The sequence below is a fragment of the Onychomys torridus genome, chromosome 13, assembly GCF_903995425.1.
Source record: "Onychomys torridus chromosome 13, mOncTor1.1, whole genome shotgun sequence".
In the NCBI taxonomy this organism is placed as follows: Eukaryota; Metazoa; Chordata; class Mammalia; order Rodentia; family Cricetidae; genus Onychomys; species Onychomys torridus.
Window position 1 is genome coordinate 2,768,156 of NC_050455.1, and position 17,997 is coordinate 2,786,152.

The 17,997-nt window shown below is 45.5% G+C and overlaps 1 protein-coding gene across 3 annotated transcripts in view; it reads right to left on the reverse strand.

Moving 5' to 3' along the window:
- The window catches only part of Tmem241 (transmembrane protein 241), a 140,830-nt gene that overhangs the window by 54,921 nt on the left and 67,912 nt on the right, over positions 1-17,997 (reverse strand). For all 3 annotated transcript variants that reach the window (XM_036205131.1, XM_036205129.1, XM_036205130.1), the window contains one exon: positions 15,045-15,138. In XM_036205131.1, coding sequence (XP_036061024.1) covers positions 15,045-15,138 — 94 coding nt within the window. The remainder of the gene's footprint in view (positions 1-15,044; positions 15,139-17,997) is intronic.

The window sequence follows — 17,997 nt, forward strand, 5'->3', positions numbered from 1 at the left end:
TGGAAAGCTCAAAGCCTATCTCAGTGACACACTTCCTTCAACAAGGCCACTCCTCCTAATCCCTGCCGAGTAGCACCAGTCCCTAATGAGTTAACATTCAAATGTACTAGCCTATGGGGGCAGTCCTATTCACGCCACCAAAGCCTGTCTCAACAAAACAAAACACAACACATCACAAAGCAGAAGGGGCACTGGAACCAGAGGCAAGTTGTCTGTCTGGGAGAAGAGTCACTAGCTGGACCCCTCAAATGGGGATAAGAGCAACAGAACACGTGACCACAACCAACTTCATGGAAGCCTCAAGAAGGATTGTGCACCAGGGCAGGGACACTCCAGTAGAGGAAGCATCTGCTGCTACTACCACTCAGGATAGACTGGGCCCCATAGGGATCCAGCATTGAGCCTCTTTCACTCCTGTGGGCACACTCCTCTTCTCCCTTCTAGAGGGCATTTGCTTTCTCAGAAGAACAAACCAGAGACAGGCAACATAGGACTCCTATGAGAGAGGACACCAAAACCTCTTCTCTCAAATGCCAGCATTTCAAAGGTGCAGAGAGAGTAGAGGGCTCAAAAGGGCACAGCCAAATGGCAGCAAATGCTTGGCAATCTGGAAGCCCAAGGCAGATAGGGATGCAGGAAGGTTCTGAGGAGGGCAGGCCAGCAAGGTGTCTCAGTGGATAAAAATGCTTGCCAACCAGAAGACTGAAGTTCCATCCCTGGGACTAACATGGGGAAAGCAGAGAACTGACTCCTATGGGCCGTCCCTTCACCTTCACAAGAGAGCGGTGACGTGTACCTACACACACACACACACACACACACACACACACACTAGAGTATAAAATACTTCACATTTATAAAAAATACCAAAAGACTTTTGAGGGGAGAACAAGGCCTGGAATGAGAGCCCCCTTCAAAGATGACAAACCCTCCCGCTTGGGGCTAAGAGTGGAACACAGTTAACAGCAGATGAGTGAGTCTCTGAGATGAAAGACTCCAAGTGCTAAGAAATCAGCCTAACACAGTGTGGAAAAATGTCACACAATCTTGCTCCTTTCAGAGGGAAGGGAGGAAACGGTGAAGGACTGGCTTATGCAACGGCTCCTGACCCCATTTCACCAGAGCGCTTCAGGAATGCTTGACCAGCTGATTCCTACACTGTTCTCTGGAGACTTGTTTATTTGGTACTCTATGACGACTAATATCTCTCTCTCTCTCTCTCTCTCTCTCTCTCTCTCTCTCTCTCTCTCACACACACACACACACACACACACACACACACACACACACACACATGTGCCATGGGAAGTTTTGCAAATGTATCAAAATAAAAGAGTAATTATTTTAAGTTATCTAGGATATGAGGCACACCCAAGAAAACCTCACAGTCAGGACATTTACAAATTTAAGTGTCTCCCTTAGTAAATAAGAAGTAAATTCCTTTAGGGCAAAAGTTGTGAAATCCAAAATTGCCATCATATTTTTGCAACGCAGAACGCTGTGATGATGGATGGCACTAAAAATAGCCTGGGGGAGGGGTGTAAAGCAGGAAAGACAAACAGCCACCTTACCCAGAGCACCAGACACCCATGAACATCACCCACTTCAGAGGATTAATTTGACAATAGGAAACAGAATCTGGTGACATTTTCTCAAATTCAGAACAGTCTTTCCCTCCCAGGGATCCTCTTGGAAAACCTTGTTCATAAGCAAACGATTCCTAGGTAACTGGAATCGTTGAGAGTTTCCATACGCTTCACCACTAAGCGTTCCTCCCTAAATGCCACTCCACGTTCCTGTCGCCTCATTGGTGATGTCATGGAAAGGCATCGACATGCTGTTATTATTGCCGAGCTAGAGACTGTAAAGGAAATTATGCTGCTGCCTCTAGGTTTAAATTTTCCATGAAAAATTGTTCTCATTGCCACAGAGGCTTAGCCAGTGAACAAGAAAAATGATTTAATTAAGAGACAGCCATAATTAGATTTTTTTCAGTTCACTCTTTCAACATAACAGTTACACTAAGCAGAGTTTCATTTTATTTCATGACTTACTTTCATCAGACCATTCCAGAACACGCAAAGACGCTGAGGAAAAGCCGAAGGAAAAGAAGGAAAGGGGTATTTGAGGGAGAGCCTCCATAGTCACATAAGCTTTGAAATGTGGTGTGAGGGCAGGACAAGGAGCCTGAAGAAGCTGGGCAATGATCCACAAACACATGGGCACAGGGAGAAGACACCTCACTGGGATGACAGCTGAGGAAGGACAGAACTAGCCTGACCCCTGACAGACAGCGGACAGTGAGGACAACAACAAATGTAACGGTGGCGACACACCGTGGGAGGGAGAGAATGCCCCTGCTCTGCTGTCTGTCCTTGTGTGCAGACGCACATCCAAAACCAAACCCAAGAGCTCTGATCGGAACCTGAAGACACGGCCACTGGTCATTTCCTTGGACATTCCAGGACATGACAAGGCTGAGCCTTGGGATCTTCCTATACACACCTCAAGATACTGGGCAGAAACTCAAAAACTAGGAGCCAAGGAGACAGCTTGGTGGGTAAAGGACCCGCTGTGTGTATGAGGACCTGAGTTCAGATCTCCAGCACTCACATAGAAGCTGGCTGCAGCAGGGCATGCCTATAACCCCAGTGCGTATGTGTGTAGATGCTGAGAACTGCCAGCCGGCAGCTGGTCCAAAGGGTGAATCCTGGGTTCACTGAGAGACCCTATCTCAAGAGAAATAGAGAGGGCATCCATCATCAACTCTGGCCTCCCTACTCACACATAGGCATGCACATACATACACACACCCATGTGCACATATAAATCAATATAGGAAATTAATAAAAAGTAAAAGTTCATATTACTCAGATGTCAGAAAGTTTGCATGATTCCCCTACTAAAACAACTCAGTCTCTTGTGAGTGATGTATGTGTGTTTATCTGTTTCTGTGTGTGTGCACATAAATGTACAGTTGTCCTGTGTGTATGTGTATGGAATTTAGAGGTCAATGTTGGGTGTCTTGCCTCAAGGTTTTTTTTTTTGGGGGGGGGGGGCTATAGAGATAGATCAGCAGTTAAGAACACTTGTTCTTTCATAAGACCCAGATGAAGGCTCACAACCATCTATAACTCCTCTGGCCTCTACAAATACCAGGCACATATACAATGTATATACATACATACAGGCAAAACACTCACACACATGAAGAAAAATAACTTTTTAAAAATGTAATTTCATCTAGTCCACTGCCATAGTGAAGACCCCTTCTTAGTTCAATATCTTGGCAACAGGACAAGAGACATGTCAGCATGCCACCTCGAGCAAAGAGAAAGTAGCTGTGCTGTGTGTGGCCTTCACCTGCAAGAAAGCCTGAGACAGGAAGTCAGAGCTCAGAAAACTTCCTGTGCATCGGGATAAATCAGCCTGTTTGCCAGCAGCGTCTGACCACCTCTTAACAGAAACCCCTACGTGGGAAACACAGACCAGGGTGGCAGTCACATTACTCCAGGAGGAGGAGGCGTTGCTATGGAGATGGCTCTGAAGGCCCCCAGGCGATACCAGTGTATAATTAAGGCTAGTGAGAGATCAGAGCAGCCAGCTGAGTGGTCTCCATGGAAACCAGCAAACATACACTGTCACATGCACAGTGACTGTTTTGGATCAATGACTCTTTATACAGGTCTAAGACACTGTGAATGGCCCATCAATGGCAATCTCAGTTTAGGCTGTGAGAAGCCTTGTTCTTGTGGATGCTACATTCAGAGCAGCAGTGTAGCAGGCAGTAAATCCACACCACGAACCAGTGAACACAATGGTAAACTCAGAGCCAGGAAACCACTGGTCAGCTTCGTGAAGGACTGAGCGAGAGAGAGATTGACAGAACCAAGGACCAGCCCGGGGCCGGCTCCCGCCAGTGCAGAGATGTCGGCAGCATTTAATGCCCTGGATAAGGCAGAAAAGTACTGTGCGTATTTACAGAAAAGGAAACCAATTCACACATCTAAAGTGGAAGACCTGAGACTAGGTGAAAATTAAGTCTTTATTTGGGTCTCTATTATCCTATACAATGCTGTATCTGAAGAGCAATGTGAAGGAACCACCTTCTAGAGTGAATTCTGAGTTAAGGACAAAAATTCCAATAAACCACCTGTAACACTGACACCAAGATCTTCCCCCATGAGAAGGTGAAACCTAGTGATGGGACAGAAGAAAGTCCCACTGTAGTGTGACATATTCCAATAAGTTCTTATAAACCTGGCAAATGTTTTATTGAGTAGACATAATTATCAACACGGTCCCCGGCAGTTCACTGTAGAGGGCTATATCAGTTGTAAAGAGGCCATCATCAAGTCTGGCATGAATATCAGACCATCACTGTGGTCCTGACAGCTCTGAGATGTCATTAGATGCCTTCTAGTCCAAACTCCGCTGTACAGAGGAAAGAACTGAGGGTTCCAGGGCCACACAGCCTTAGGCAGTTTATGGTGGCACTGTGTTAGGAGGTACAGCATCAATAGAGGAAGTTGGCTACACATGTAGGCCTTGAGGTTTAGAGCCTAGCCCCACTTCCTCTCCAAGAACTACTTCCTGTTCATAGAGAAACTAGACTCCCTTTAGTAGTATCAGCATACTGCATACTCCTGCTACCATGGAGCCGCTTGCTACCATGTCTCCCCATCTCAATGGCCTGTCTGTGTCCTCCCAAACTGTAAGCCAAAATAAACCTTCCTGCCTTACCATGGGTATTTGATCACAGCAATGAGAATCTTGTCCATCACGGCTGCTATGACTAACTGGGTAGCTTATAGACAACATGACTGTGCTTCTTACTCGTCCACAGGCTGGGAAGATCAGCATGCTGGTGGGTTCAGTGTCTGGGAAGAGCTGCTTTCTCTGACACAGCATCCTCCTTCTGTGTTCTCACAGTGGATGGGACAAGGCAGCTCCATGGAACCTTTTATTTTGAGACAGAATCTCACTCTGTGGCCCTGGATGGCCTGGAACTGGTCGCATAGACCAGGCTGGTCTCAAACTCAGAGATCCGCCAGCTTCTGTCTCCTGGGTGCTGGGATTAAGGGTATGAGCCACCATGACCAGGCCACTGATGTCACTCACAAGGACTCTGCCATCATAATCTTATCATGTGCCCAAAGCTGCACCTATGACCATCAATTTAGAGATTAGGATTTCAAACTATAAATTTTAGGGGGCACACACATTTCATATCATAGAAGAGAAGTACAGTGAACAGTGGCCAGAGTCAAACACTGAACACTCCCCTCACCCCACCCCCTGAAGCCCCATTCCTCCCACACACACACCTCATGATGGAGACTGAAGTCCCGCCTGCCCCCTTCCATCTATCACCATCTCTACCTTTCTAGGGCGGCTCCAGCCAGCCCATCCACAAACCATTAACACCAGTCTTCCCAGCTCCCCTCCATCTCTACCACCTGACTTCATTGTTCTTTCATCAATCCTTTTTCTAAAACTGTCTCATCATGAGATCCGGCTACTACCCTTGACCACAGCGCACAGCCTTCTTCTTCAGTGTACTTGAGACCCTCTTCATTCCTGCATCTGCCCTTCACTGCTCCCTCAGACGCTGCCAATGTCCTCGTTCTGATTCTTCTCAGCCTGCTCTCCGCAGCACACTTCTTCCGGCCCTTCCTGGTTCTCCTTCAGCCCCTTCCCTGTCACGTCTCTGTCCTGCTCATCATGGATGGCCCTAGACTTGAGTGTCTCCCAAGTGCGTGCCTGTGTTCTTTCATCCCTCCATCTTTCCTCTCCCAGCGAGCTCTTCCATCCTTCACTGTTGGGATGCCTGATCTAAGTTCTCACCACTTCTGCAGGTTTCCAGCAGTTCCATTCCGATGTTCGGCTGCCACACACATCTGTCTAGAACGCATTTCACCAGCTTACTCCCTACGTCTGTCATGCCATACGAGTCCCATGTCTCCAGTTACAAACCTGAGGGGCAGGGTGGCCAGTGGCGGCGCACGCCTTTAATCCCAGCACTTGGGAGACAGAGGCAGGTGAGGCTAGCCTGGGCTACCGAGTGAGTTCCAAGACAGCCAGGACTGTTACACAGAGAAACCCTGTCTTGAAAAACAAAACAAACAAACAACCAAATACCGTTTCCAGACAGCCATGCTCTTCTGGGTCCGTCATGATTGGTGTTTTATGACTGTCATCACCCCCCCCCCAGCTGTTCGAACACGGTCTAGTCCTTATTTTGTCATGTCCCATAGCAATCATATGACAAATGATTAAAATTCATTTTCCTTCCAATTTTCTTATTTAATTCCCGCCGTTGAAGTTCTGATTTACCTCCTGCCTAAATGCTCAAAGCCCAGTTCCATCTATTTAAGCGGTTTCCACATTATCGTGCCCAAGCATTATTTACCATCTGCCAGCTTGCCCAGAGGTCCACAATGGATTCTTTTTACTGTCACCTGACTTTTTGCCTAAGTTCCCTATGCATCCACTGGCTCTTCCTCTAATCATAGTTCTCTACATGCTTATAACATGAATCTTAGAAGGTCTTATTAATAAAAACCCAGAGCCAGATATGGGTGAAAGCTGAGAGATGACAGGAATAGGACACGCCACAATCAACCTCACCTCACCAACTCCTCAGCCTCCAGAGAGCTGCTTCCTGTCTACCCACGCCTAGATGCCTTTCTGTTCCTGCCCTCACTTCCTCTCTCCGCCCAGCCACATCACTTCCTCCTCCTGTCCAGCTCTGTCACTTCCTATCTGTCTGTACAGACCTCCAGACCTCTATGGTTAACTAGTGTTGGGAATAAAAGGCATGTACCACCACACTTGGCCCTGTTCCCAGTGTAACCTTGAACTCACAGAGATCCAGATGAGTTTCTGCCTCCCAAATGCCAGGATTGAAGGCATGTGCTACCATTACCTGACTTCTATGTTTAATACAGTAGCTGGCTTTTTCCTGTGATCTCCAGATAAGCTTTATTGGGGTGCACAAATAAAATATCACATTTCCCTTTTGTATAAAATAAAAAAAAATATAACTAACATAGAAAAACTATATACAATAAGTACAATAACTATATACAATATATACAGGCAATAAATACATCAATAATGTCTAGTCCATTTGTATTTGACAGATTCAGAGAAAATATTCCATTACCTATCCTATTTTGGTGAGTCCAAAGTGTACCTAATTCACTTTCTATCCTAACTTGTACTAAATTTTGCCAGAACAAGGAGAGATGGTCCTTCAGGTTCCTGCTTCACAGAGGAGACTGCCAGACATTCTGCAGGACACAGACACAGGACACAGGGAGAAGCAACTGAGATACTCTAGACCTATGGGCTGAAGATGGTGCCCAACATTGCAGAGGAACTTTGGGTGACTGTCCAGGCAGCCTCCTGTCTCTGTCATTCTAGATTTTTGGAAGTTGCTTACAATGCAATTCCTATTTACTTAGGTAATATTATATCCTTCTGGGGTCTTTGATGTAGTTGAAGACTAGATAGTTATAATTATAATTTTCCTTGGTTATGATAAAAGATAAATTAGATATGAAACTTTAGACTCACAAATATAGGATAGATGATAAAGTATTTTCTTTAATTTTGCCAAATATAGACTAGATATTGTAATTCCTCCTTGATAACTGTTTGTTATACGTAAGTTTACTATATTAAAGCTAAAACCTTCCTTTTTGATTGGATAGAAAAGGGAACGTGCTGGGGGATATCTTTCTGTATGCTGTGAATATATGCTGTTCCCATTGGTTAACAAATAAGCTGCTTTGGCCTATGGCAAGACAGCTTAGAGGCAGATGGGAAATCCAAGGAGACAGACAGGAAAGAGAAAGGCAGAGTCTGGGGAGAGATGCCAGCCTGCCACCCAAGGAATAACATGCCAGTAGACAGGTAAGACACAGAACACGTGGCAAAACATAGGTTAATAGAAATGGGTTAATTTAAGATGTAAGAGCTAGCTAGCAAGAGGCCTGCCATAGACCATACAGTTTATAGATAATATTAAGCCTCTGAATGATTATTTTATAAGCGACTGTGGGACTGCAGGGCCGGGCGGGACTGAGAAACTTCTAGCTACACATGCTCATCCTGCCTTACTGCTCCTGCTGCTCATTCTGGAAGGTTCCTGTTCCTTTCTTCCACCTTACCCAGGCAACCACAACAGTGTCAGCCACTCCTTTGCTACCCAGATTGGCATCATCGCCCAACTTACCCTTATCTATTCTGGGTTATAACAAGCCTTAAACAGGTATTGAACACAGCTAATGCAGTTCTCCTTTCTTGTGTCCATCAATCTCCAAAAATTTCCCCTAAAGAAATGTTGAGTAATGGTAGAATCATGTACAAAAGGGGGTCCATTGAAAGAGAAGCTATATGCCTTCATATAATATCTCATATATACATATATATATATGTATAATGTGTGTATATGTGTGTGTGTGTGTGTGTATATGTGTGTGTGTGTGTGTGTGTGTGTATACGCGCGCGCACGTCATGGTGCACACAAGGAGGCCAGAGGACAATTTGTGGGAGTCGATTCTTCCCTTCTACCATGTGGGTCTCGGGGATGGATTGAGGTCATTGGGATTAATGGCAGTGCCATTACCTATGGAATACTTCACTGGTTTTGTTGTTGTTGATGTTTGGTTGGTTTTGGTGGAGTTACGTTTCATATATGCAGGGCTCAGACTCTGCATTAGTCAGGGTTCTCTAAGGAACAGAAATGGTAGAATGAACTAACATTTATCTACATATCAGTAAGGGATTTACTAGGCTGGTTTACAGCACATGGTCTGAGTAGTCCAGCCATGGCTGTTTCCTGACAGAAAGGCCAAGAATCCAGTAGTTGTTCAGTCCACAAACAGATGCCTCAGTAGTCCCAGTCAGGTGCTGGAGTTCCAGGGAGACCCTAGAGAGCTGTCAGTTTTCAGTCCATGTTGGAATCCCAAAGAATTAGGTTCTAACACCAGCGAAGGAAGTGTGCCGGGACTTATAAACTTGCCAGTGAGAGTGAGAGCAAGCAGACATTAAAATAAAACCTTCCTCCTTCCACGGCCTTTCATGTGGGCTGCCATCGCGGCATGGCCTATGAATCCATTGGCCTCAAATGACCCTGACTTAGGGTGGGGCTCCTGCCTCAAATAATCCAATTTGTGCCCAGCTGCCTTGGTTTTAGCTTGTTCCCTATGTAGCTCTCAGGTATTCCTTCCCAGAGCCATGGAATGCCCATCAGCATCCAGAAGGGGGCATCCTCGCAATGCTGTAATCGTGGTGGTGGGTGCATCATCTGGCTCCTAAACCCTTCCATTTTCTAATTTACGACCAGCCTGAAGCAGTTAGTAATCCTGTCAAATTTAAGATGTACTACTGGATGGTGGTGTACACCTGTAATCTCAGACTCAGGAGGCAGGCAGATCTCTGTGAGTTCAAGGCCAGCCTGGTCAACCAGACGAGCTCCAAGACAGACAGGGCTACAGAGAGAAACCCTGTCTTGAAAAACAACCACGAAAGAGTTTAGTTCATTGGCAGAGTTCTTGACTTATATGTGTAAGAGTCTGGGATCAATCCCTAGTAGTAACAAAATAAAAACAAGCCAAACAAACAAAACTTAAACTGAATCAGAAGATCTATTAGAAAAAGTATTGCCCAAGGGTCACTGAAAGGGCAGACAGGGTTTAAATCTGCTGGAAAAACCCATTAAAGCGGGGACTCAGGCTGTACCTCCTTACACACCCACATGTCACTCGGAGTGGGGACTCAGGCTGTGCCCTCCTTACACACCCACATGTCACTAAAGTGGGGACTCGGGCTGTACCCTCCTTACACACCCACATGTCACTAAGAGTGGGGACTCAGGCTGTACCTCCTTACACACAAGCGGGGACTCAGGCTGTGGCGCGCTCCTTAACACACCCACATGTCACAAGCGGGGACTCAGGCTGTTACCTCCTTAACACACCCACAATGTTCCCTCGGAAGGTGGGGACTCAGGCTGTGGCCCGTCCTTACCCACACCCACATGTCACTGCAGGAGTGGGGACTCGGGGCCTGTACCTCTGTTAACACACGCCACATGTCACTAAGAGTGGGGACTCAGGCTAGTGCCCTCCTAACACACCCACATGTCACTAAGAGTGGGGACTTGGGCTGTAACGCTCCTTCACCGCCCACATGTCACTAAGAGTGGGGACTTGGGCTGTACCTCCTTACACACCCACATGTCACCGTTGTCCTCTGGAGTCCACTCACTTTTTCTGAGTTAAATCCTTTGTACTCCCAGTGAGAAGAGAGCTCTCGAAGTTGCCCATGCTTTAGATTTCACATGCTCACATTTGCCAAAAGAAGAGGTTTCCCCAAAGGTTGCTAATCACTATAATGCCTTCTGGCTCTTAAAGTAGTTCTCAGATTCCAAGAGAGAAAAATGATAACCATGATAGAAACATAACTGAATCCAGGTATGGTGGCAATACCCTTAATCCCAACACTCAAGAGCAGAGGCAGGCTGGTCTGTAGTCTGAGGACAGCTTGTCTACACAGTGAGTTCCAGGCCAGTTAGGAATACACAGTGAGACCCCATCCCCCCATCCAAAAAAAAAAAAAAAAAAAAGCAAGCAGAGAACATGCAAATGAGAGCTGATATGATAACCCCTTGGACAATGGCTAAGAAAGAATACTATTTTGGAGCCAGAAACAAGGCATCTCAGCCTTTGAATGACCTCCCTGCCTGGGTCTATAAGTTTTTTGAAGAATGCAAAATCTCCTCTAGCACTACAGGGCCATCCTTCTGAGTCATTTTCTGAAAACAATGGTATTTGCTCTCATGATGACATCACCAGGCAATGCTGTATCACCAAGTACAGTTGTGGTACCTTACAAATGCCAGTGCGTTTGGCTATGTAGCTGGTCCAGGGCATGAGTATACTTGGCTACTAAGAACCACAGAGCTCATATGTGATAGAAAAGATGTGGGAGTGGGGGGGGTGTTAGCAGATGTACTGAAGGTGGGGGGAGAGAGAAAGAGATTATCTGATGTACTGAAGCTGCAAAAACACCTTAATGGTTCATCTAATCTAATCCTCCACATGTAAGGATTAGCACTGAACCAAAAGAGCCAGTTATAAACTGCCCCTCCCCTAGAATTGAGGAAAAAACGTTATAAACTTCAAGTTCCGAAAAAAGAAAAAAGCAAAGACTCTCAGTGACCAGTGGTCAAACAGACAGACCATACACAGACAAATGCCATCAAACTGTGAAGGATGGGATGCACACCATGTTTCGCAGCCCTTAGGGATGCTTCACAAGCCATAACTCAGCCATCAAAATTAAAGACATGACTTTTTTAATATGACAGTTTTTCAAGTTTTTTAAAGATTTGTATATTTTACATGCATCTGTGTTTTGCCTGTATGTATGTCTGTGTGAAGGTGTCAGATTCCTTAGAACTGGAGTTACAGACAGTTGTGAGCTGTCATGTGGGTGCTGGGAATTGAACTCAGGTCCTTTGGAAGAGCAGCCAGTGCTCTTAACCACTGAGCCATGCAGTGGTTGGCTGTCTCCAGCCCCAATGAGGTAATTTTTAATAAACAAATTTAGTAAACTTACTAATTTTATGTGATTATGCAATCATCACTACAATCTAGCCCATTTCTATACCACAAAACCACAACTTCTTTAAACCTGTATCCAATAAATTTCTGCTCCATGAAAAACCATCAACATATATTCTGTCTGGATAAATTTGCCTTTTCTGGACATTTCACACAATGGAATAACATATGTGACTAGGTGTTTCCACTTAGCAGAATGCTTCTAAGAGTTATCTGTATTGTAGCATATATTACTAGCTCACTTCTTGTTATGGTTTAATAGTATTCTACCACATACATATGATACCTTGTTTATCCATCCACTAAGAAACTTACATCTACATTATTTACATTTTGGCTTTATTATTAATGCCACTATAAACACCCATGTACGGGGTTTTGGTGGGTGTGTGTTTTCATCCCTCTTGAGCATTTCTTGGACACAAAGGTGCTGTATGACTGTCAGTTTGTCTTGTGGGAAGCATTGAGCTGTTTTTCGAAGTGTCTGCATAAATATCTACCAGCAGCTTATGAGGATTCTGGCCCTGCCTTGCCCTCAAACTCAGCTGACTTGTATCCTTGATCCAAGGTATCTCTCTTCTGGAAACTAGGTAGTTGGGTCTTGCCTTTTAAAAACACAATCTGACAACCTATGTCTTTTGAATGGAGTAATTTTTCAAGATTCATTTATTTTTATTATGTGTTTGAGTCTTTTGCCTACAAGTATGTAAAAGCACCACATTCACTCCTGGTGCCCACAAAGGCCAGAAGAGGGCGTCAGATCACCTGGAACTGCACTTACAGACAGTTGTGAGCCACCACTGAGTATGCTGGGAATCAAACCTGGGTCCTTCAAAGAGCAGCCAGTGCTCCCAACCTCTGAGCCATCTTTCCATCTTTTTTTTTTTTTTTTTTGGTTTTTCGAGACAAGGTTTCTCTGTAGCTTTGGAGGCTGTCCTGGAACTCGCTTTGTAGATCAAGGCTCGCCTCGAGCTCACAGAGATCCACCTGCCTCTACCTCCCAAGTGCTGGGATTACAGGCGTGCGCCACCACCGCCCGGCCTTTCCATCTCTTTTAAAGGAATATTTAGTTTATTCACATTTAATATAATTATTGATATTACCACTAGCAACACATCTCTCAGTCTTTATTTACTTGGGAATGTCTTTATTTCTCTGTCATATTTGATGGACAGTTTTGCTATACATTAAGTCCCTGGTTGCATACGCCCGTTAGCATGTTGAATGTGGCCTCCTCTTGCTGCGTCTAGCCTCCAGATTTTTGTTTTGAGGTTCATTTGCTATTTTTCATCAATTGCATTAATTTCTTCCATGTGTGCTGAATCCTTTTTTCTTAATGCTTTCAGTATTTTCTCTTTGCCTTTTAACAGTTTGATTATAATTTGTTGGGTAACATTCTGTTTTTGTATGTTTTTAGGGCTTACTGAAGTTTAATGTCTTTCATAAAATCTGGGAGTTTCATCCATTATTTATTCAAATATTTTTCTACCCCGGCTCTTCCTCCTCTAAGACTGCTTTCGTATATATGTTGATGCGGATGCCTCACAGCTCTCTGGAGTGCTGTCACATTTTCACTTCCTTTTCTCCTTGTATTAATGATGCTTCCTTCTCTCTTTCTGCCATCTAAAGTCTGTTGAGTCCCTCTAGAGAAATCTCATTTCAGCTGTATTTTCCATCTGGACTTTCCACTTGGTTATCTCCTAATTCTCTATGACTACATTCTGGATTCTGGAGCTTTCCTCTGATTCTTTGCATGGCGGCAGCTCCGTTCCTGCGTGTCCTAAGGAGCTGCTTTGCCATGTTCTGGGCTAACTCCTACATCTGAAGCCAGATACCCAGAGCCAGCTCCCACTGACTTTTCTTTCTCTTCACACAGGCCCCAGTTTGCTTCTCTAGATGTCTATAATTTTTGGCCGAGCACTATGCTTTTTAGATAACATGGCAGCGCTCTGGGTTCTGACTTTCCCAAGTATCTTGTACTGTAGTTGTTTGTTTTGCTTGTTCAGTGAGCTTCCTAGATCATGTGTGAACTGTGTCCCATAAAGGGACAGCGCTGATGTCTTTACTAATATTTGTCCTCACTCTTCACACATGTGAAACCTGGTGTCCTGGCAAGGACCAGTCAGAGGTTGTTGTTCAAATACCAGGAGCCAGAAAATCTGGTTTGCCTCTGCTTCTAGGGGGCTGGAGAGGACATCTGAGCCTCAGGCGGTCTCACATCTGCCTTGGGTTGTACTCCCTCTGGCTCTTTTGTGTGTGCAAGTAGGCTCCACTGGCCAGGGATGTATGGGTGTGTTTGAGTCTCTCCACCTCTTGTGTTCCCAGACACAGAAGGTATTCAATGTGAGCTACATGGAGGGCTCCAGAGCTCATGATGCTCTTACCTCCAAAACTACTTGGGTCAGCAGCTGTCACTGTCCACAGCTCACTCCGTGAGGCCTATAAACCCACGGAAATGAACAAGCAGCTTCTCCTGTTCACTTCTGACCAAACGGCCACTTGAATGAACAATGCCCCAAACAGAGGGAGCAGCTTGTAGACGAGCAGCAAAGCTAATTTCCAGGGCTCCTCACAGCCTGCCTGGCTTCACCATCACACTGACAGAGCTGAAGGGGGAAGGGACAGCAGCAGCTAGGAACACCGAACTCACTCACTTCCTACCAAGAACAAACACTTCTGCTTTCTTGTGTGCTTTCAGTCAATTTTGGGAGCATGAAAATGGAGACTCTGGACAATGTTTTCCCAGCTTTCTGCTTGTTTTGGAGACTGTCAACTTCCTCACTCTCTCATGCTTAAGATCTCAGCCCCACAGTCTACTGAGAACAATTCTGGTAAAGGTAGACCACGTGTGGGGGTGATATCACCACTGGGTGATCTCGTTTTCAGAGAAAACGAAGCAATTGAAAACCATAAATAGCTGAAGACGGAAGCTGCAGGAACAACTTCATTAGACGGCATCCTGCTCCTCAGAAGCAGGTCCTAAGCCCTGTACCTGACTGCTTCAGACATGAGGGAAGAGAAGGCCCAGAAGAGAGTTCGTCAAAGCATGTCTGTTACCATGGTGCTTCATGCTGGTGCCTCTCGGCTCCTGAGCCTTCACAGCCCACCCACCTCTCTCTTTCTTGCGTCAGTCAGCCCTGGCCACTCCGATACACAAAAGCTGTTCTTGTAACAACTCTTGTCTCAAAGGCCCACGGGAGTCTGTCCGTCTGGCCATTTGTCAGCTTTCCTCTGTCGCCTTGTAGGATGCGATGATGTCTTGCTGATAAAATAGGTGAAAGGTCTCAGAAATTATCACCAGGCACAGGTCATTAAAAATGGTTTCCTGAAGGTCCCACTTTACATAATCCCCGCTGCGAAGACTGCTCACATTGCTTCTGAGGTAGACTTTCCCAGCCCCTCTCTTACCTTAGCAAAGAAAGTCCAGGCTGCACATTGTCCCGGGGCCAGAATGCTTTTCAGCTTTACCGAGCTGAGCATGAGAAAGAATCCTAAAACTCCGCTGGAAGGAGAAGACACCCTTGGGTTAGTGAGGCTGCCTTCCCTCAGCTACAGCTTCAATCCCTCCTCCTCCACCTCCACCTGAGCCAGGCTCTCGGCCATAGGCTGGCCTGGAGCTCCCAGCCTCCCGCCCTTTCTTCCCAAGGGGCTGTGATTACAGGTGCCACCATCACTCAGTTTATCAATGTCTAATTTCTAAGCAGTGCAAACCTCCATCATATTTGTGTTTTCTAATTCCCCTGGATAAAAACAACAGTTCAGAAACCTGAACATCCACTTTTCTAAATAGAGATGAGGGTATTTCACTGGCAGTGAGAGGGCTCGGGAACCTGGCTAAGTCTCGACAGAGAAACATGTAAGTGGGCATTGTTACGTCTTCAGTAGTAAGTATTGCTCCAAAAGCTCGGACACTAAGACTGTCACAGATGTAATATTGGGGGAGGGGCTTTGGTTGCATCATGAGGTCTCTGATTTTGGATTAGTCCATTTATGGACTCATTATCTGAAGGCATTATTGAGAGATAATGGAAACATCAGGTGGTGGGACCTGATTAGAAGAAATTCGTCCCGGGGGCACACCTCTGAAACACCCCTTCTTAGCTCACTGCTCTGCTTCAGGAGGCAAACACCTCTTCTGCTGTACACTGCCACTGTTAAGGAAGTCATATGCAACCCCAATTGCTGTGGTTACTGTTGAAGGAAGAGCCAGTCTTGATTAGAAGACTTACTAAACTCATGTCTTTAGGTTTATGCACTTTACATATGGTGTCCCAAGGTTACACTTTGAACAATTTAAACACAGACAGGAGACTGCAAGTCTGGCCAGCTGGGCAGATGGGACATTCACAGTGCAAAGAGGGCCAGAGGGTTTAAGTACACCAGTTGTGGGTTTTTCTGATTGGTTGTTCCCTGGTGTCATCTCGCCCGCCTGGCAGAACTCTGCTTTCCCGATTAGGGCAGGATGTAATGGTAGTTGTAATCCTGCACATCCCCGTAAGCTGCCTGTGGGAGGCATAATGGCTGGCCAGTGCTGGTGAGCAAACGTTTCATCCTAGCATGGTAAACTCTGCCTACCGCAACTGTTCCAGAGGTAGCAACTCCCTTAGCTAAATTCTACATTGTGTGGTTTAATGTCTCCTAAGCAAATCCACCAGGAAATCGTCTACTCTCTGTTCTACGACTGAGTTTCTCCTACATCACCACCACAGTATCAGTTTCTCTCAGGCCCAACCGTGAGGGAACCAGACAACCTTGAGTAAACACCTGAGCAGGGAGTGGAAAAAAGATAGTTTGATATTTACATTGTTTCTCTTCGACACCTGTCACAGCGACAAAAATCTAAAGTAGTCATCAATGAGCTGGAGCGGGATGTTCCAGGGTGCATGTCTCTGAGGGAAGGGGTACATGGAAAGGCAGCTAGTGTTCTGAGTTAACTCTTGGTAGCTTCCATCCCTGCAGCCAAGACCCAGCATCACAGGTGTGTCCAATCTCACAAACCTCCTCGTACCCTTGAGTTTTGCCTTCCCTCTCCACCTCCAGCCAAAGGGCATGAACATAACCTGCTCCCTCAGCAGACCTGACTAGGATGACCTGGTCTCTGCTGTTTAGGGAAACGTCCAGCACTCCCTTGCACTGCTTGGCTTGTTTGTAAATCTTCTATCCTGTGGCTAACTTATCTCTAGCCCCTTTCTGCTCTTCTACCCTTGATGGGGATATCCCTCTAAAAACAGGGAGAATCTCTGCCATGGAGGATCCCAGGAGAAAGAGATCTATCTGTTTCAGGGGTCTCTGGGTCATGGCTACCTCGCTCCCCTCAGGATCCCCTCTAAGCTTTCCCAAGACCTCCTGAAGGTAACACTCCTAATCTGAGAAATGGCCATGGAGGAACCATTAAAATGATGTGGAGAAATTGTACATATTTTTTAAAAGGTCAGCATTGCAATGAAGTCAGGGGGTAAAATGATACAGAGTTAAGACAATTCAAGCAAAGATCAACAGCTCTTAAAATAAAAGCCTGATCTAACATGTTGAGTTGGGAGAAAGCTGTCCATTATATAGGGCCAGAAACAGCCAGAGCTGTGTCCCCGTAAGGACAAAACCAATGAGCGGTGAGCATGCTGTTCTCTTGTAAATAACCAAACTCGTGTTGACCACACTCCAGAGCCTGCTTGCTCACACTACCAAACAATCATACTCAAAGGACACCAATTCCAGATGCCGGACAGCAAGAGTTACATTGTGAAAGCTCTGCTCATGGGCAAGTGAACAGGCTAGCAAGCTGACCAGAGCTGGGGGAGCTAACAGGAGCATTGCTGGTACTTCCCTGAAGCTTTTCTAAGGGTAATAAAACCATTCCAAGAGTCAAACTGCCTCAATAACCCCAAGGAACATGACCTACTCACTTCAGAAGCAGTACTTAGCTACACCTCAACTTTAAAAAAATTTATTTGTTTTATTATTTTATGTGGATGGGTGTTTTGCCTCCTTGTATGCATATGCACCTTGGGACTAGAGTTACAGATGGTTGTGAGCTGCCATGTGGGCACTGGGAACGCAACCCTGGTCATCTGCGACAAATGCTCTTAATTGCTGAGCCAACTCTCTAGTCTACATCTCGACTCTTTACCTATCTGCAAAGATTGCTCCATGGGTACCATTTTCTGTGTGGGAATGCATGGTCTGGCTTTTATTCATGGTTGAGAGTTTTGGTTTTGTTTGTTTTTCTTGACTAATGACAACAGCACTCACAGAGAATTCACTATGTGTAGGTACTGTTCAAAGTATACACCTGTATTAATTAGTATAAAATCGTATAAGACAAATATAATCATTACCTCTAGATGAGTAAAGACAAATTAAA